This window comes from Hydra vulgaris, chromosome 12, assembly GCF_038396675.1.
Source record: "Hydra vulgaris chromosome 12, alternate assembly HydraT2T_AEP".
Classification (NCBI taxonomy): domain Eukaryota; kingdom Metazoa; phylum Cnidaria; class Hydrozoa; order Anthoathecata; family Hydridae; genus Hydra; species Hydra vulgaris.
In genome coordinates, this window is record NC_088931.1 from 62,796,210 (window position 1) to 62,819,000 (window position 22,791).

Below are 22,791 nucleotides of genomic sequence, written 5' to 3' on the forward strand. Positions count from 1 at the left end.
ATATATAGAATTTTATTTTATTAAAGGTTTCCTCTTGATCATTAGTTTTTTAATTTATAGCCAACTATGTCAAATAAATATGAAGTTATTATTTTGTTCGACGGATATGGTTATATTGATAAAAATGAAAAGTATCATGCATCTGGAACATCAACACTAATTAAAGGTAACACAAATATACTTGTTGATACAGGTGGTGTATGGCAAAAAGATCATCTTCTAAAAAGGTTAAATGAAGAAAATTTATCACCTAATGAAATTTCATATGTTGTTGGCACTCATGGGCATTCAGATCACATTGGAAATTTAAATTTGTTTTTAAATGCTATTCAAATTGTTGGTTTTGATATAAACTCAATGGATGAGTATTTGTTGCATGATTTTAATTCTGGGAAACCCTACATTATAAATGATTTTGTTAAAGTTGTTCCGACACCAGGTCATACATCTGCAGATGTATCTGTAATTGTATCTGGTGTTACAAACTATGATGATGGGGTAGTAGCAATTTGTGGAGATTTGTTTGAAAATGAAAATGATGAAAACTTATGGGAAAATGTTAGTTTTGACGCTGTTGTACAGGAAAAGCACCGGAAATCTATACTTGAACAATGTGATTATATTGTCCCTGGGCATGGAAAAATATTTAAAAATTTAAAAAAATGTTTTCAAAATTGATTTCATAAACTAACTTGTATTTTGTAGACTATTATGAATTTTCAATAATTTTTTTTTTTACTCTTGTTGCCTTTTATAAATTTTATATGTATTTTAAGTGTAAAAATTGATCAAAAAGTTTGTTTTAAACGGTTCTGATCTATTTAAAAACTTGTTTTATTTAATTATATTTGACTAAAGCTGATTTTTATAAAGTATACTCAGACCTGAACTTGGTACTGATTTAATGTTCCTAAATTTATTTGAGGATTATATTTTATTACAAGTTCGACTGAGCTAATATAAATAATTATTCAGTATACCGATATTCTAAGTCAGTGGTTCCCAAATGTTTTTTTTTTTTTCAGTTCTCCCATTTAACTTTTTAAAAAAAAAAATATAAATGTTGTTCCACCATTCTGCAATAGAACAGAATATAAATGTCATTCCACATTAACAGTTGTTAGTTTAAAAAATTATAATATTAGTAGTTAAAAAAAAAAATCATTCCATGTTTTCCAAATTTAAATTAAAAAGTCTGTAACATGCATTGAATTAATATTCTGAAGGTGTGTTTTTAATTTTTTTGGTTGCAAACTATCATTTCAGAGAGTTTTGTTGCAAATATTTTAATAGCCTCGACTATAGTGGCCTTTGTGGCCTTGGGGAGGTGAATTAACATAAAAGTAAAACGATAAGAATAGTAGTTTTTTCTTTGGCATTAATCACAACAGTAAGAAAACCAAAGCTAACATAATCTATACTTACTCATTTTAGATGCCATATTTCAAACCCTAACTTTATGATATATTATTGTATTTTGTAAATATAATTAAAAATAAAAAATTAGCTGTTAATTTTTCTACCAAATAGAATAATTAAATTGAGTTAAACTAATCTAAAAATAAAATTTTATTTAAAATTAGATTAAAGAAAAAAATAAATAAATAAAAAGTACAAGTTAAAAGAATTAAAAAATGCTTGTATCTTTACTTACTAAAAACATTTTGGCAGAAAATTGAACAAAAGTTTTATTCTTTATAAATAAGTACAAAACATCAATTACTTGTTAAAATATATTGATAAAATTTTTTTATTTGTAAATTTTTTTTTAATGAAAAGTACCAGTATATAACATAAAATTGAAATAAATTAATTATAAAAAAAATTGACCTGTGAACTAAAATTCAAAAAAAGCTTTTTTAAAATATAATTTAAAATATAATTTTTCACATTTGTTTTTGGAAGTATTTTTAATTATCTTTGTCTATTTTTTTTTCTAATTACTTCATTTTATCTCTTGTATATGGTTGTCTCACTAAATAAAATTTTAAAAGGAGAATTATTGGGTTGGGTCTCACTGCCATACATCATTACACACTGTACACATGCTCTGTACACTTTTTAACTTACTATTTATTTTAACAACAATGCATTATTAGCATATCTCTAATAATTGCAATCACACATGGTTTTTACAATTTCAAAATTCAAGATTATTAAAATATATAGATTTATAGAATTTGAGTTAAAAATATATTAAGTTTTATACTTTTTACATATCTTAAGTGATTAACACAGTAGAGGGGAAATATTATTTTAAGATGTTAACGCTGTGTAAAAGTAGTTTACAAAACTTAAGCTTTGCCAATTTGACTATATTGATCTTGTTACTAGACCCAACCTACTTAAGCATGTAAAATGGGATTGTAATTTGCTTCCGAGTGAATCTTGTCTTTTTTTGAGTTGTTTTATATTTTCTTGATTGTTTATCATAAAAAATTCTTTGACTATATGATTCAACTCTTTTAATTGATTCCTTAAATTTATTATAGTTATCATAAAGTGGAATTTTACTAATAAAAACTAATGTTTTTTTTTTCTCTTAAGGTACTTAACAGAAATGTATTCAAATATATCTTCTTTACCCAGCAAAAAAGAGCTGGTAAAGAAGGTTATTATAAGCATTAATGGTATGAGTTGTTCATCTTGTGTTGCAACAATTGAAAATCACATGAATAAAGTTGATGGTATAAATATTTTTATAAAATGTAATAATAATAATAAAAATAAATAAGAAAATTTATTGATAATTAAATTCAACACGAGTTCTGGTAAGAAAATCAATCATCAAAAAATTAAAAAAGTACTCCTCAATTTTTATTTCGAACCAAGTAATAATTTTAATACAATAATATAAGAAGATCAAATATTAAAAAAAGAAATTAATTATTCCTGTGGGAATCTAATAAAATTTCGAGCTTTTGCTTTAGTGGTACCCATAAGCTTGCGCACAGAATAAGAATCAAAACTATTTGATGCTTTTTTAAATGATATTTTAATATCTTTAATGTTTCTGCAATGCTTTTTTGTTTTTTTTATTTTTCTTTTAATAATATCCCAGTACTTTTCAATAACTCTCAATTCTGGGCAGTTTGGAGGATTTTCTGTTTTAGGCACAAATTTCACATTATTCTTTTTATACCATTCCATAGCTAGTTTATAATAATGAATTGAAGCTAAATCAGGTCAGAACACAGGTTGTTATTGTGTGATTTAATTCACACAATAACAACCTGTGGTTATTGTGTGAGGTAAAAGGCGTTTTTGTATATAAGGTGCTGATTTTTTGCCACAACTGCAAATAGCTTGCCAAATCAAAGCTTTTTCAGCGAACTTGTCATGTTTTGTGTATTTAAATTTCTTTTCTGCTTTTCCTTCATATTTGGCAATATAATAAACAGCACCATTTGTTGATGATCTACTTGATATAAATTTCATCATCTTTAATAATACAAAAATTTTTAGGAATAAAAATGTCATACAACTTTTTGCCGCAGGTTCTTGCACTTTTTTGTTGAGTTTCAGAACGGTTAGGCACTTTTTGTGCTTTGAAAGAATTAAAACCATGTTTGTTTCTAACTTTTGCAACAAAACTATGAGAAAATCTATATATTTTTGCGAGTTTCCTTACTTCCACCACCAGATTTGATCGTTTAAGAGACTTTGTTTGAGAAAAACGTTTGATCGATTATGTTTGATTGATTTTGTTTGAGAAACATTTGATAGATTTTGTTTGAGAAACGTTTGATCGATTTTGTTTGAGAAAAATGTTGAATAACTTGACTAATGGTGTATGGATGTGTTTGCAACGATTTTGCTTTTGAATTGTAGCTACTATTAGTATTTTGTAAATATTTGTGCATAATTTTTTCTCTTACATCTTCTTCTTTTGTCATTTTTAAAAATAAATTCAAGTTAAATCCAAAAACTAACATACTTTTTTGAAACCACAACACATTGTAAACAAAATACAAAACAATTAAAAAGATTTTAATACAACCACTGAAAAAAAATTGGGTGCTTATTCTTTCACATTTATTTCATGTACACGCTTTAACAAAATAATTATTACATTTTAATGATACAGGAGTCATTATACAGACTTCTTTTCTCTTTAATTAATTGTTTCATAATTAATTCTTTTTCTCTTAATTGCATCTTTTAAAACTTTATTAATTGTTGTTTATTAAAAAGCTATAAAGTTTGTTTGTTAAAAAATTATTGTAGATATTTTTTATAGACAAACTGGTTACCAGCCACTTTTATTTATAATCTTTATCAACAACCTTCCTAATAATATCTAAAACTCTATAAAGTTTTATGCAAATGAATGTAATAGAATGATCATCAATCTGGTTGAAAAAGTTCAATTATACTAAAAGCTAGGTTATGCATATCGACAAACAAAATCCTCGAACTCCTTATTTAATATGTAGTTCTGATGAAAAAAAAAAGATTTTGATAGTATAAATCCTAAATGGGATCTTGGTGTTATAATTCAATCAAAACTAAAATGATAATTACATATTATTAAAACAGTTTGTAAAGCAAATTTAATGCTGGGTTTAATTTGATCAACTTTTAAGTACTTAGATATATATATGGTTAAAAAATTATGCACAGTGTTTGTAAATTCAAATCTTGAGTGGATTTTATAAGTTTGGTATCCTTATCTAAAATAGAATATTTATAAAAAAAATTAAACATAGAGCAATCAACCCACATCAATCAATTAACAAATTGTGAATTTGACTACATTACAAGGCTGTAGGATTCAAGATGATAAATCCAGAGATACAAATTTGAGCAATCTTCATATTGTTTATTTGGTTTATAAAAATATAGAAACCAAATATATGCATATCAGGCCTTGTTACGAGATTTCGCTGTGTAACGAAAACACGTGACGTATTTCAAAGTTACTCAACTCAGCAAATATATTTTGTATTGTTAGAAGTTATATTTGCGTCACTAGCGTAATGTTAATAAAATAACTTTAATTATAATGCGTAACAAGTTAAAAGTTAACACTAATGTGTTAAAAAAATAACTTTACTTATAATGCGTAACAAGAACCGCATTATAATTAAAGTTATTTTATTAACGCGTTAAAAATTATACAGATTTTTTTTTCTCACTATAACAAAAGTTACAAATAAAATCTAAGTTCCTATTCGAAAAATCATTTTTATTATTTTTTTCAAATATGAACTAAATTTTTTTTGAAAAAAATATTTTTTTCATAAAACATAACAATATTTGTTTACTTTCTTATAATTTTACAGTTGGTTTTTGGTTATTTTATTAACTGTTATTAAATTTTTTCTTATTTATTTATCTTTTTAATGTTTTTAAACAATAAAGAGTTTTTATTATTTATCAGTTACCGATAACATATTTGTGATCATAATTTATTTTTAATAATGAGACGAACATCAGTAAAACTTTACGTTATTGAATTAACAATAAATAAAATATCTTATTAATAAAGTATTTACATCAAAATAAATCGTGCATTTTTAAAACTATTATGACAAAAAATAATTTTTATATTTAAAAGGAATTTACATATTTAATTCCTTAAGATAAAACTTAAAACACTTTATTTTCTTTAACTAATTTTTAACAACAACAAAAAAATTATTAAACAGACTGTTTCTTTAACAAAAAATCAATTAGTTTACAATTGCAGTTTAATGTTTTTACTTACAACTTTATTTCTTCTGAATAAACGTCATGTAAACGATATCAAAAGATAGTTTAAATATACTTAAAGATAAAAGTTTTTGCATAACACAAAACTGCTGAATGAGTTGGCAAATCGCCTTTTCGCAGGCAAAATGTCAGCTGCGTAACGCTTCTTAACAAGGCTTGCATATACAGTAGAACCCCATTAACTCGGACTCTGAATGGGGTATATATATTTTCTCTAACTTAACGAATGTCCCAATTAATTATATGATGTTTTTGAATTTTAATATAATAGTAATTTATAAATAGAACTAAATGGAAGTTTATCAGAATCAAAAATATCAGTGAAAATGTTTAATTATGCTTAATTATATTTGACGCAAAGATTTTTTTTTTCCAGCATTCAAAGTTTGGAACTTTTATTGAAGTATTGAATGTTTTGGTATTATATGCACTTATATGCAATTCAAAATAAAAGTCCTAGTTAAGCGAAGTTTTTTGCCGAAGGAAGCCCAAAAAAAAGTACGAGTTAATGAATGGTCCGACTTGAATGAACCAGTATACGACTTAAGCATGTGATTTTATAGTAAGTCGATAGAGAAAGTTCATAGGGAGTCATAAAAGTCCAACTTATCCAGGGTCCGAGTTAACGGGATTCTACTGTGTGTGTGTGTATATATATATATATATATATATATATATATATATATATATATATATATATATATATATATATATATATATATATATATATATATATATATATATATATATATATATATATATATATGTATTTATATATATGTATATATATATGTATTTATATATATGTATATATATATATATATGTATATATATATGTATTTATATATATATGTATATATATAAATTTATATATATTTATGTATGTATATATATTTATGTATGTATATTAGGGTGTGTCGATTTTTTTTTTTTCAAATATTAAAAAAGAGTAGTGAGAAAATGTAAGTTTACGATTAGTTAACTACAGGGAAACTTTCAAAACCAAATTCTAATAAGTGCTAGCTCAGTAAATTTTGATTTCAATATTTCATATTTTTGGTCGTTTTAGACGTTAGTCATTATATTTAAATTTGTTTATGGAATAACGCTGATAACTTTTTTTATCAATTCGCATGGTGTATGACGTACACCATGCATAGGCGTAGGAAAAGAGTAAAAAATGAAAAATTATCTATTGCAATAAAGGTCGAAGTTTTTAGCTATTTAAACATTTTTGAAAGTCTTTATCTACTTCCCTACAGTTTTTATGAGGGTTGCCATATCTTTTTTGCTTCTATTTCGTGACATTAAATGTCTACCTACAAGCTGAGCACGTATATATGATTCTCTTCGCTCATGTATGTAAACATGGCTTGCAGCTTCAGTTACCAATTTGACATATCTTTCAACTGACTGCGTATGAGAATTTCAGTGAGGAACTTCCATAGGATAGTTTAAAAACTCTTTGATTGTGGCAGATGTAAGAGGGCAGGTAAGTGGAGGCTCAGTAACACTTAAATTCCATGTTATAAGGTCTGATAGCTGTTTAGCATTAGGGTTTATTTCTGGTGTTCTTCTTATTCTGAGACTACCATCTCCAACTTGAGTTACCTCATCTCCTATTCCTCGTATAGTAAGAATTCTGTTTACAGCTTCTTTTCTTTCTTCTGCATTTTTGCTGCAATGCATGGATTGTAAAATTGCTTCAGAATGTGCATACCACGCTGATCGTCTAATTATTGGCATAACGATATCTAAAACATTGTTACTCTGAGTTCTAAGTAATTCTAGTTGATACAAGACATGTCTAGGTCCCTCAACCCAACTTGAATGAACTTTTATATTAAACCAGTTAGGTATATAAACACTAACAATAAAATTCACAATTATTTTTAAATTATCTAGATTTGTACCAGTAAGGCCATGATTAGACACCCAAATTCTGCAAAATCGAAGTGCTGTTGTTAGCCATCTACTGTGACAAACTGGTCTAATTTCAAGCATTGCTTACTTGATAGGCATTTTTGTGGCATCTACTCTCCCGTCAAAAAAAAAGACATGACACAGGTTTTTTTTCTAGGTCTACCTCAAACTGGTTTAATTCTTTTGCCAATTTTTCCTGAGCCCTTTTTACCTTATTATGATCTATAATAAGATTGCAATCACTCTTGCTTATAATCTTTGCATCTATCAAAGTTGCTGTAGCTATTTCAGCAGTTTCTCTTAAACTTGTTTGGTGTCTCATATTGGCCAGAGCAATATTTTCAATACTCATGGTATTATAAACTGAACATGTTTGATTCAGAGAAAATTTACATTGAGGATGATTATCACTTTGGATTGTTTTCTGACCACTGCCATCTTTAAATGATGAAGAGCAGCTGTTTATATAAATTGCTTGAACATTTTCACTATACTCATAATCCTGAAAAATTAAATAAATTGTTTATATTTTTAATCTGTATTTAAACTAATATTGTATACAACTAAGAGTTTTAAACTTACTTGCTCAATATGTGGCAATAAAAGAGATAAGGATTCACTCTTGTGCATGCAATCGGTTTTTTCTATTTGATTGAATGTTTCATCTGGCTTTAAAATAAGTGATATATATATATATATATATATATATATATATATATATATATATATATATATATATATATATATAATATAATATATAAATGCACATACATATGTTTGAGTATGTGATGTAGTTGTTCAAGCTTTCTACTTAAGTAGTTACCTTTTCTTCTTTATTTGTTTTCATTGTTCTTTGTTTTTGTTGTTTTATTTTAATTCTTTTGGATTCTTTCCTATCTGCCCCACCAATATGGAAAGTTCCAAAACTGCCAATTTTAGTCCTCTGATAGTGGATGAACTGAAGCTCTAAAATCGGTATTTTTTCATCTCTCTTACATTTACACTTTATATGAATTTTTTCCATACATTCTGAATCACATTTGTACTCTGTACAAAGGATTAGTTTACATTTGCAAAATAAGATGTCCACAAGATTGTCTAACTTTAAACTAAATCTTTCTTTTTCAGCTTTTTTACCACGTCCAATACTAAAATCAACAGCTGATTTCCATAAACACTTAAGTTTTTTGAAAATTGTTTTTTCATGAATAATAACAGAATATGTAAAAAGTGCATTTGCTTTCAACCATAGGCCAAGTAAAGCGGGTAACATATCAGTAACTAGATGATCTACAGTATAGTTCCTAACATTTTTATCATTATTTTCTCTTAAAAATATACCATATCTTAGCATATCTCTAGCTGTTGGAAGCTCAGATGTATAAAGTTCTTTTCCACTTCCTACAAGATTACTCATTTTAATAGATAATGCATTCCTTGTTCTTTTTGACATTTTTATGTCGAAATGAGCTTTCCTTTTGGTCCGTGTTTATGACATATTAATTACTTTCTAAAGAAAAAAATGAAAACTTGCGAATTATTGGTAATAACCAAAATAAGTGAATTAAGAATCAAAATTTACCAAGCAAGCAATAAAATGATTTCATTTTTGAAAATATCACTTTTCTTAAAAAATGGCGAAGTTATATTTTTTCACTACTCTTTTTTTGAAATTATAAAAAGTTAATTTTACCTTAAAAATCGACACACCCTAATGTGTGTGTATATATATATATATATATATATATATATATATATATATATATATATATATATATATATATATATATATATATATATATATATATATATATATATATATATATATATATATATATTAAAGTATATATGGTCTCAACCTTTGCAGGCACAAATTCACTTTGGATAAATCTTTTTTTAAAAGCAAGTATACATTTATCCTTTTAAATAATCTTTGTAACAAATGAAATCATTAAAGCTGACACAATCAACCGATTCAAGAACTATCTTGACAGATACGCAACAATAAAGTAAAGAAACAATAGTTCTTAGTAACAAACTAAAGTTCTTCCAAAAGTAATTGTAGCTGTCATAGTTCTCAGTAGTTACCAGTTAGTAATCTGTTAGTATCAGGTTTTACATCTTTCACATTACTATTATTATTACACTTATTCAATTTTTTCATGTTTTTTTATTATTATTGTTATTATTATTATTATTATTATTATTATTATTATTATTATTTTGTACTACATCAACTGACTTAAAAGGGAGAACATCATTCAAATGGTAAAAAGTTCATTCTAAGTTGCAAAATACCAAAATTAACAAGGTTAAATAACATAACCGATTTTAGCATGATAAAATGATAGTTAAAAATACCAATTACGAGGCAAAATGACAATTTCACGAGAAAAAGTGATTGATTTTATTATTGTTATTATTATAAATAGTTACTAACGAGTTAACGAGTTAATAACAAGTTATAAACATGCAGTAAATAACCAGAATTTGTTTTGCTTTTTAATTAGTTTACATTTTGATTTCATAATAGAATTTTAAATCAAAAAAATAGAAAAAATGTTGATACAAAATTTAAAGTATCTTTTCAGAATTCCTTTATTGAAACCTTTGTCTTTTTTTTTAATAGAGTTTAATAATATATAGTTATAATAAATGTGTACGTATAATTATTTTTTGATACTGTATCTATATTTTAAGATTTTGTTTAGGTATTGAGCAATGTCTTGTTGCTTTACTGACCCAGAAGGCTGAAATTACTTATTTACTTGATAAAATTAGTGTACAGGAGATTATTTCTAACATTGAAAGCATTGGATTCAAAGCCATGTTATTAAAGGATACAGATGATGTTCATAAAGTGTTGGAGCTTCATGTATGTTTTAAAGTTTAAACTGGAAATCTGGAAAATTATTTTTTCTAAAAAATTAAATTTTTGTTAATTGCATTACAATTAAACACTAGCCTTACTGCAATGTGGTTATGTGGTAAATTTCAATAGTGATTTTTAGATTTTAAAGAATCGGAGTTGATTAGTGATGATGATTTATGCCTGTTTATGATTTATTGTGAGCCAATTTTTATTGAAAAATTTGTATGCAATTCAATGCACTTTTTATCACAAAATAAAAAAAGGTATATATATATATACATATATATAATATACATATATATAATATATATATATATATATATATTATATATATATGTATATATATATATATATATATATATATATATATATATATATATATATTATATATATATATGGATACTAGGTAAAAACCCAAATCTTGAAATATATATATTTTCTCTGCTCTTGCTCTATTTTACTCCGGCCGAGGCCTGATATAATTCAAGCACAATTCCTAAAAATATATCGAAAAATTGAAAAGTAAAAAGAACGCTATTAGAGCAGCTTTGGCGCAGTGGTTAGAGTTCTGGCTCAGAACCCAGAGGTCCTAGGTTCGACGCCAGCTCCCAACAAGCGACATTGGTACGGGAGGAGGCGTGAACTCCCTGTTAAATGCCCTCCCGCGGTGCTCTGTGATAAGACCGTAAGGACTTCTGGGAGCACCTAAAATAAATACAAAAAAAAAAAAAAAAGATATTTTTATTTCCCTGAAAAACTGAATATTTTTTTACAAGTATTAGTAAAATCTGGAACTAAGGCAAATATAAACATTTTTTTGGTCTGATATTAAAATTATTTTATTACCATGGATACCATGTAAAAACCCAATGCTTAAAAAATATATATAAATTGATGTTTACAAACCATATTGATGATGAATCGACAAATCTTACCAATCTTTAGCTAACCAGGTGTCTGTAAGCCAAAATATAAATGTAAAAAATCTTTGGATGAGAGAGATTTATATGTCATTACAATTTTAGCGAAATGAAAATGAAAGTAAATGGAATAATTATGGTGAGTCATAATTATTTTTATTTAGGAACTTTAAATTGGACTGACACAAAAAGTTAAAGAAATTTGAATGAAAAGTAATAGAAGATTTAGAGAAACAATACCAAAAAATATTGAATTACATAAATGTGTTATATATATATATATATATATATATATATATATATATATATATATATATATATATATATATATATATATATATATATATATATATATATACATACATACATACATGTACAGGCTTTGCCAGGAGGGGCATGCGGTCGCACGCCTTGAGTGAACATGGATATTTATTTTTTTTTGCATAACTCGGCCACGTTTTTTTAGCATATATTAAAAATAACGCATTTTTAAAAAGGCGCTGAAAAAATCAAACTAATTTGTTGTATTATTTTATAATTTTTTTAATAATTTATTCTTTTCATTAATAAGGAAATAATAACATAAAAATAATATATATATATATATATATATATTTTTTTGAATTTTTTTTTCTTATAACAAAATTTTTTATTTTTTTATTTTACATATGTTTTTTTCTAATTTGAAATTTTTTTTTTTTATTACAAAGTTTTTTCTTATCACAAAATTTAAATATATATTTTTTCTTGTTACAATATATTCTGGCTTTAATGCTGTTTTTCTTAAAAGTAGGAATAAACTCGATATCCGTTTAACAATACAAATGAAATATAAATCAGTTGTAAAAAAAGTTGTAGATGGGAGGGGGTAACACCTCGGGCGGCGTAATATTCGGACCACCGAAATATTTAATACCACATGCGATTTTTAAAAAATGCGTCTGTGATTCTTGCTAGATTATTATCCGAACTATTTTATATGTTTTTTTTCTTATTTTTAGGGTGTTTATTTTTTTCAGCAACGATATTTGAGACAAGTCGAGGAACGAAACAGAAAATGTGTTCAAAAACTTTTTTAATCTATTTTGAAAATATATTTATATTATTGTAAATGTTACAAGTTATTAAAATAATAAATCGTATTTATGAGTAGTTTTATCATTTGAAACTTTGAAAGATTTAAAATCGATTACACAAATGCACTTTATATTATTTTGTCATCTATAACATGCCCAAATTTGACATTAATACCATTTGGCAGCTGTTGGGGTCGTTTGTTTTATGCAAAATCTTTAAAACCAATCTTTCCATTAATTATCTCTTCCGTGTTGCATTTGAAATGATTTTATTCTTACATCAAACTTGTTCAGTAATTACAATTAAAATACCACAACATTTCTTAAGTACTTTTTTGCAATGCAATAAAAGACGATCATTGAAAAAAAACAGATCAGGGTTTCAGGCGAGAGAAATGAGTACAAAAGCTATCACAAAATCTTTACAAACTGTTTTATCCTGGAAATACGATTTCCTTGGCTATGATGTCATAACTGTCAACAGTGTTTCCACAGTCGTGAAAATATGGTGTAAGCTATGTTCTAAGCGTGAGAATATCTCTGACACATTTGGGTGTGCCAAAAATTCTTTAAATGCTTTTTCAAAAGGAACTAATGTTGTGACACATCATCAGGTATAATTTATTGATTTATATGTTTACTATAAAAAATAGTCAATGACTATTGACTAAATGACTAAATAGTCAATGACTATATAGACACCATGACTGTCATGGTGTCTATATTGTAGAAACCTAGGATGTAACAAGAATGTTAGAACTAGGATGCTATAAAAAGTTGTGTTATTTTTTTAATTTCTATCCAAGGTAAAGAGACATTCATCAACAGCATCGCATATAGAGGCAGTACGATTAGAAAATTTTGATAAATCACCTTTGAAGCAAAAACAAACAAACGACATCTCATCAATAAGCCGAGATGTCAATGAAGCTTATTTAAAGTTAATGCGGACCGCTTACGAATTGGCTATGCATCCGGCTATGCCGCATAGTAATTTTGAAGTGCTCATAAAAGTTCAACGCGACAACAGTGTCAAATTATTGCGTGTCAAAAGTAACAAAAACGCAGGTATTCTAAATATATATATATATTTATACAAGGCCGTAGACAACTTTTTTTAGTGCTGGAGATTGTAAAAAATTTGCGATATTTTAAGTCTGTACACAAAAATTATATTATTATAATATAATGAAGGATTATTTTTACAAACGTGGAAATTATTTTTAGAAATGGACGATTTTTGCAAAAAATTAGGGACTCCTCCCACCCACACCACCCCCCACACCCCACCCCACACACACACACAAATTTTAAAGCTGTATCGGCTGCTATGATGTAACAATAGACTAATGGAAAAACTATTTTTATTTTAAAATATCCATATTTTATTTTAGCCAAAAAATGTATACATTGCATCGCTGAAACAATTACAGAGAAGATTGCGGCCATTATTGAGAAAAAATTTGCTTTCAGATGGTAGTCAGGCTAGAAAAACTGGCAGTGACAAAGAGGCAGTGTTAGTTAGGGTGCAGCATTCCGGTGTGCCATGTTATTTCTTTGTTGCGCTATGCAATATGGCTGATTTCGGAGGAGGTAATGCTGATTCTTTAAAATTAGCATTAGACAGTGTATTTCTAAAAAATAACATTACGCAATGTAAAATTCCTCTGTCCATTACCGAATATCGTACAAAGTTGGTTTCTGCCACCGCAGACGGAGCTAATGTAAATATGGGCATTTATACTGGGGCATTAACTCAATTGAAAGAAACACGCCCTTGGTTGGTAAATATTCATTGAGTTAATCACCGGCTGGAACTTGCCATTAAACATGCTATGAAGCAGATTAAAGAATTTACAAAATGTGACAACTTTTATACAACTCTTTTTTATCTTTTAAAAAACTCAGGTAAGCTAAAGGAGTCCTGCAGAGAAGCAGCAGCCGCCCTATCAATACAATATTATACACTTGGTAAAATTACTGGAACTAGATTTGCCTCGCATAGATAAAAAGGTTTTACGAAGCTTCTACATAACTGGCCCTCATATTTAGTTGCACTACCTAATGCTCTTGCAAGCCAACATGGTTATCGGAATGAAACAAGAGCTAAAATCCAAGGAATACTTAAAAAATTAACTAACTATGCTTTTCTTTGCAAAATTGGTGCATACCTTGATTTGCTTGATGCAACGGGTCCTTTGTCACTTTTTTTCGAACAGAATATTTTGTAGGCACACGAAGTTTACCCCAATGTTGTTCTGACAATAAATAATTTGACTGCACTTAGAGGAAGTTGATGATGCCATTTGTAGCTGGACGCGAAAATTTATTATAAGAGAACAAGAAGGTGTTGTTACACTTGAGTCAGGATACTTAATGGCAGGGCACAAAAAGAAGAAATTGAAAAACAAGGAATACCTTGACATCAAGCTTGAAGGTATGTTACACCCAACACAGGCGGATGTTGAAAGAGCTTTGGTGCTACGTAAAAAATGCATTAACCTGTTGATACCTTTAATCCAAAGTCGATTCTCGTCCTTTAAGGAAAATGAAGTTTTCACCTCCATGGCGTGGCTTGATCCACAAAATTGGAGAAACGACCAGGACAATAGCTACCAAAGTATACTATACATTGTGCAATATTTTAGGGAATCACTTTTAGCAGCAAACATTCAAGAAGCAAAGATTCTCGAAGAATGGCAAGCACTACAAATAATAGTAAACAGAAGTTATTTAAAATTAACATGTTATGAAATATGGGAAAAGTTATTTACACTTAATAAGTTGGATTTTCCAAATATCTTGCTAATAGCTGATTTGTGTTTGTGTTTTTCAGCATCGAATAGTGCCGTCGAAAAATGTTTCAGCACACTAACAACAATATTGTCAGATAAAAGACTTAGTCTGCAGCATAACACCTTGGAAGAGTGCATGGTGATTTCTGGAAACAGCCATGTATGGACTGTAGAAGAAAAAAACGAGTTATTGCAAGATGCCGTAAGTAAATATTTACAAAAGCGCAGAACAAAAAATTTCCACTCGAAAAAAAAATTAACTTTGCCCCAAATCCTGAAAATGTAAATGAAGAACCAATAACTGCACATCCGATGAGTGACACAAGTTCATCCGACAATGAACTATCGTGTCCAGATGAACGAGATGCAAAATCTAGCCAAAACGAAAGTAGCTCCACTGACGTCTCGGGAACAGATGAAGAATGCAGTGACGATGAAAGTTGTTCTACTGACAGTGAATGCAGCAAAATACTTTAAGTTTCTTTGTTAAAATAATAACTATATAATACTTTAATAACTTGTAACATTTACAATAATATAAATATATTTTCAAAATAGATTAAAAAAGTTTTCGATCACATTTTCTGTTTAGTTTTTCGACTTGTCTCAAATATCGTTGCTGAAAAAATCAACACCTAAAAATATATTATAAATAATTATAATATAAGTAAGAAAAAAAAAATTTTTAAATAAATATAAATATATATATATTTTTTTTTATGTTTACTAGACATAAGAAAAAAAAATTGTAATAAGAAAAAAATTTTTTTTAAATAAATATAAATATATATATATCTCATTTTTATGTTCATATTTTTATATTAATAATAAGAATAAATTATGAATAAAAATAATAAAATAATACAACAAATTAGTTAGGTTTTTTCAGCGCCTTTTTAAAAATGAGTCATTAATATATGCTAAAAAACCGTGGCCAAATTCTCAAAAAATATATATGTATGCGTGGTCACTCAAAGCGATCGACCGCACGCCTCTCCTGGGAAGGCCTGCATATATATATATATATATATAGAGAGAGAGAGAGAGAGAGAGAGAGAGAGAGAGAGAGAGAGAGAGAGAGAGAGAGAGAGAGAGAGAGAGAGAGAGAGAGAGAGAGAGAGAGAGAGAGAGAGAGAATGGTAAATGAGTAATTCAGTTTAAGACATGAGGAAGAGATCTCTTTAAAAGCCATCACATCACAGTGGTTTATTTTGCACTTTTTGTGGACATTTCACTATACTTAGGAAAAATCTTTTTATGCGGCATAGGAAAATAAAACGTGGTCATGACGTATGTTTTAGCTTTAGTTTTTGGAGTTAAATCATTAAAAAATACTCCTGAGGGCATACTATAACTCTAGAATACCAAAATAACACACTGTAAAACACACTAAAAAAGTCAGTAATAACTTTTTTTCAGATTGGTATGCATGGTCAAAGTTCATGTTTTTATGGGTAACATTTCAAGCTTTATCCATTAAAAATACTCTCTTGTTCATCACCATGATTGCACTATAACTCTAGGTCACCGAAAGGGCACTTTAAAGCATGGAACTAAAAAGTATTTCAGAACTGTTATATAAAGTCATAATATATGTTTTAACGTCAGTTAGATAAGACTTATCCGTTAAAAATATTCACAAGATCATAAAATATATAAAGGACACAAAAAAGAAACACTGAAAAACATAAAAAAAGATACCAAAAAGAAAAGTTGTTAACTTTTCTAAAATAATTACATGGTTGTAATTTTGTTTTTGAAATAATTTTTTACGACTCATGAATTAAAAAAATCATTTAATAACAGTAGGACACTAAAAAAATATTTTAGGATAATTATATTAGGTAATAGTTCATGTTTTTAAGCCAAATTGTCAAGCTTTATCCATTAAAATTTTTCTTAAAAATCCTACAATAGTATAATAAATACTCAGACACTAAATTATAGTGCAATATAAACACTGTAAATTATAGTATATGCCCTAGCATTTATAAGATATTGTATGATTTCATAAAAGATACAACTGTGAAAGCTTGACTTGAAAGTTTTTACATAAAATGAAATTTTATGTCAAACTATTAATTTTTATTTTTATGTTTCATGTTTGATTCAACTAGTTATTGTCTATTAAAGTATAGTTATTATACAATGTTACAAGTGTTTTTAATTGCCATAAATCTAAAGGATAGATCTAGGGCCCCATAAAAATTTTGAATAAATAAAAAAAAATTAATATTGTTTGTCAAATTTTAAAAGGTCCATGAATTCAATGTGGTTTTAAATACAATGGTTTAAAGAATAAAAACTTTTAAATTAAAATCACTTAGTTAAATCATTTTGACACAAAATTTACAACCAACTGAATGTTAGGTTCATTCAGGTTTTATATGGTTTGCTCAGGAGTTTTGATCATTTTATGAAGGTAGTTATCCACAAGGTGACAGGTGTCTTAACATGGAAAGATTCTAAGATAAACAAAAACCCAACATTGCTGAAAGAAGAAAAAACAAAACTACAAAAAATTATCAGAGTTATAACAGGAATAAAATGGATTTTGCAGAATCCACTGGACAAGGGGGGAATAGAACAACTGGAAATGTTGCCAGAAAACTTTTACATAATAATTTACTACGAAAGGTTATTACAGATCACATATCAAGTCAAACAGATGGCAAGCTAGTTGAAAAGTATGGCTTGCTTCTTTCCACAGTCTGAGAGCAATGTCATCTGGCAAAAAAATTAATATTGAGCTATACAAACAAATGTGTCAGGCGCTAAACATCTTGCTTCTACAAGAATTTTATTGGGTAAGTATAACTCCAACATTGCACACAATTCTTGCTCATAGCTGGGAGTTAATAGAAATAAATGATTCCACCAGTTTGAAATCTTGGAGTGAAAAAGGAATGGAATAATAAGCGTGTACTTCAAAGAAAAACTATCAAAAAAAAATTAATCAATTGGTCAATATAGAAGATTGTTTCAAAAGACTTTGGCTGGGGTCCAATTCATTAGTTGCAGAAGTACAGAGCAAAGAACAACTATTTTGCAAAAACTGTTTAGATAGAGACCATTCTAACACTCATGTATGCGCAGAAATGCATCAGCTGATGATATTTTAAATAATCTTTTTGCTTGTAAATAAATTATTTTATAACACATGTGTATTTGTTAATTTTTCAAAACCAAATTCTTAAACTTCAACCTCAAGATTGCAATTTTAAAGATCTTTTTTTTTTTTTTTTAAACTGCTAATGGGGTCATTGGCGGTTGACTGGTGGGTATGATGAGCCAACTTAAGTATTGCACCAAATGAAAGCTTTTATTTTGTAGTTTGGAAATCATATAGATTTAGTATGGCGCCATTCAAATAGATTTAGTATGGCGCCATTCATACAGATTTAGTATGGCGCCATTGGCAGTTTTTGAGATAATGATTGAAATGTTCTAAAACTACAGCAAAATCATCTGCAAAAAATTGATCAATTTTTATATGATGAAAATTATCCAGTTTTCTTCCTGAAATACTATTATTATTAGCCAGAAAAATGTATTTTTATGTAGGTTCTTTATCCGTAATTGTAAAATAATAATTTTCCAAGTTGTAGATCAATAATCTTTTTTTTTTTCATCACTTATTTCAAAGTATACTCAAAAACTCTGTTGGGTTTTATAGTGTGTTTTTTCTTCCAAATTGCTCAACTTTGCATTGCCATTACTTTTTAAATAGATAAAAAAAATTTTTTTTTTTTAACTTAAAGCTGCATGCCATTTAAGTATACAAAAATTAGGTTATATTATAATTTCAAAACATTAAATGTCCATGTCCACCATTTAAACCACTGTGCACTCCTGTTAGCTGTTCTATATGTGATGTTTTACCAGAGAGATGCTTTAAATAGTTTGTATATCTTTTTTATCTGCTTTAAGACCTTCCTCAGATAAATTCCTAAAGGGCTGTCTATAAATGATGTCAGTGATTTTTCTCAATTTTTTGTCCCTCCTTCCCCCTCTGTCAAACTCTGTCAATTTTTGGCCAACTCCCCTTATATACAATGTCAGTTTTTGTATTCCCTCCCCCCTAAAGTAACATTAAAAATATGCGTAAACACCATTGATTTTTTTCTGGTTAAATTATACATTTATTCAGTAGTAGATCTCAGAAAATTATATTATAGAACAGTTGATATCTCATCAAGTAATAAACAAACTAATCAAAATAAGTAAATTTTATTCTATATCTATAATATAAATTAAATCACTCATCATTTTCCCATGGGTTGTTGAAGTGATCTTCAGTTGAAACAATAGGTTTCAATTGAAGATCACTTAAACGATAAAATGCTCTCTGCAAACTAAAAGGTTATTGTCCTCTTGAGATATAATCAGATCCACTGCTTTATGTATATTTGTATTATTGATTTATCGGTATTGTTTACATCACATTTACGCACAATCAAAATAATGATTTTGCTCCTTTAAGCGCAAGCTGTTTAAAAAAAATATCTTCAAGCCAATTAGGAGTAATTAGCGTTTCGTATCTGCAATAACGACTTTATGTTTGCATTGCATCATGTTTTACAAGCCGCTAGAGAGCAAATAGAGTTTTGTATTTGAAATAATGACAAATGACTTAATGTGTTTGCTTTGAAGCACATTTTATAATCCGTTAGGGAGCAAATAGCGATTGTTAATTTTATATACAAATTGTTGATATACGAATTGTAAATTTTTAATATATTTAATGTCTCTGGGAAACTTACATCGAGTTCCTCACAAAGCAAATATACCATTTCTATACCAAATTGTAGATTTTTTAAAATTAGCATCATTTTGGTCTCAATGCTCCCTCCCCATTGTCAATTCTTGTCAAGCTTTTCAGTAACCCCTCCCCCCTCCCTTCTATATTTACTGACATCATTTATGGATGGCCTCTAAGACCATAACCATCATTTACCCTTTCAGTTCCTGAAAAAAAAACAGTAAAATGATTGTAAGTTGAATATCATCATCAATTTTAAAGCTATAAAATAAAAATTAATTGTCAGAATTTCATAAATGAGATCTTTTATTTTTTTTTAGTAAAACAGCTGGAAAATTATTTTTATAAGTCTGATTTTGCTCAGCCTTGGTCAGGTGATCAAATGCTGTTTTCGGTGTGGTCACATTTACTAAATGTCCCTGGGACTGAAAAGGTTAAGAATGATTAATTTAGCTGAGAGGTAAAAGACTCTGTTGAAAAGTGTGGTTAATTTGTGTCTATGGCATATTTGTAACAATATTGAATGTAGCCTAATGACACAACTTTTGTCAATTTTAATTAATGTTGACAAGATCTATGCAATCTATGCAAAGTATTACACTGTTTTTAGAATGTAATAGTAACATAGGAATGCATATATCTAATATGGTAGAAAATAATTCATCAGAAAAATTTTTTGCCTTTTTTGACCTTTTTGTAAATGTTCCTTTTTTCTCAACAGGGTTGCAATACATATTTAGTTGTAGTCCAATGCATTCTTCTACTTTATTAAAAACCCTGTCATTTGCATTGCATATTCATTAAACAAGTGGTCCTGGATTTTCAACCCAAATTCTATAATCTTTATAGGTATGTGTAGTTTGCTTTTTTGATTAGGTTTGATTTGTGGCTTTCTTCAATCCTTTTTGTGTGGTTTTGTCAAACCTTTTTGTGTAGTAAAATTTAAGTAGTGAATGTTCAATAGGAATGTTACCATCATTACTGAGGAATAATACCATCACTTCTATTATTTTTTTACAACATCCACATTTCTTTTGATTAATCAATTAGAAATCTTTCATAAATCTCTTAGTGTCTATCTATTTAGTAATTTTGCTTTTGCAAAGTATACTATCTGCACCTACTAATACACTGATGAACTGTTTAAGTTTTTAGTTCTTCATTGTATCTTGAAAAAAAAAATTTTTTTGGACAGACAACACATCTCTTAGGCATTCAATTCTTTTTGTGCATTATTCTTAGGTGGGGCAATTAGATCTAGAAAAGTTTTTATAGGTACATAAAATATTTGGAAATTCACCAACTTCTTAATTACAAATCATCACTTAAAAATTGAATAGAAACATAATTTGTTTATATATCTCCATAAATTTATATGGTTTCAAAATTAATAATTATTCAGACTTTCTTAAAAAAATATTTTTACCTGTTCTATGTCTGTGCCCACTGTGGCGCGGTAAAAACACTTAGATAAAGAAATACTAACCTCTTCAGATAGATTTCTTTTTTAACAGATAAGTAATTTAAGTATTGAATATCGGTTTTTAATAATCATGTAAAATTTCTTCACAAGCATTTTTGTAAATGTTCTTGTTTCAAGCGTTGTAGTTAAGTATTGATTTGCATTCCCTTTAGTCTTTCAATACTTGTGCTTTTTTTCTACTTTATTAGGAAAAATTTGATATAAAAATTTGATATCATTTCAAGTAGAATTGGTTTTTTAAGTTAAAAATTTTTTTTAGATTGACGGAATGACTTGTGCTAGTTGTGTTCATACTATTGAATCACAGTTGGTTAAACACGATGGAATTGTGTCTGCATCAGTAGCATTAACAACTTCAATGGCCCGAGTAACGTTTGATTCTAGAAATATTGGTGCAAGAGACATCATTGAAATAATTAGTAACCTTGGTTTTGTTGCTACTATACCTGCTAATGATCATAGCAAAGCTGAAGCATTATCTCATGCTAAAAGTATCAAAAAGTTAGTTAAATGATTTTTTTTTAACGTTTTTAGTAGTTTCAGAAATTGTTGTTACCTGTTCAAATTGTAAAGTACTTTTGTTAAGTTTTTTTATTTTTGTTTAAATTATTTAACTTTAGTAATTTTGATTTTGATAAAATATCCCTTTACGTTTTTACATATTTGTTTATTTATTTATGTTTACAATATGATTCAATTAATAATATTTCAGAGTGACCCATTCAGATCAAGAGATTATCATATTTATCAGATTCCTTAGTAATATCATTTATTAGACATTGAATCGTTAGTTTGAAACCAATGATACCTTGCATATTAATCTTATTATTCTTTATTTGAAACCAATGATACCTTGCATATTAATCTTATTATTCTTTATTTGAAACCAATGATACCTTGCATATTAATTAATCTTATTATTCTTTATTTGAAACCAATGATACCTTGCATATTAATCTTATTATTCTTTATTTGAAACCAATGATACCTTGCATATTAATTAATCTTATTATTCTTTATTTGAAACCAATGATATCTTGCATATTAATTAATCTTATTATTCTTTATTTGAAACCAATGATATCTTGCATATTAATTAATCTTATTATTCTTTATTTGAAAATAGTTTAAAAGTATTAGTATATTAATTTATGTTAAAGTTATAAATATTATATAAATATTATACAAATAAAAATACTATATAAATATTTTATAAATATTGTACAAATGTTTTATAAATATTGT

At 27.3% G+C, this 22,791-nt stretch overlaps 2 protein-coding genes across 3 annotated transcripts in view; both read left to right on the plus strand.

The window, feature by feature from the left end:
• LOC100198087 (copper-transporting ATPase 2) overlaps window positions 1-22,791 on the plus strand; it is a 71,670-nt gene that overhangs the window by 12,210 nt on the left and 36,669 nt on the right. For both annotated transcript variants that reach the window (XM_065814034.1, XM_065814035.1), the window contains exons 2-4: window positions 2,548-2,687; window positions 10,350-10,513; window positions 21,806-22,047. In XM_065814034.1, the coding sequence (XP_065670106.1) occupies window positions 2,561-2,687; window positions 10,350-10,513; window positions 21,806-22,047 (533 nt within the window). In that variant the 5' untranslated portion in view covers window positions 2,548-2,560. The remainder of the gene's footprint in view (window positions 1-2,547; window positions 2,688-10,349; window positions 10,514-21,805; window positions 22,048-22,791) is intronic.
• Window positions 19-738, plus strand: LOC105848185 (metallo-beta-lactamase domain-containing protein 1). The gene has a single exon (XM_065814036.1). The coding sequence runs from the start codon at window positions 67-69 to the stop codon at window positions 676-678; it is 612 nt and encodes a 203-aa protein (XP_065670108.1). The 5' UTR covers window positions 19-66; the 3' UTR covers window positions 679-738.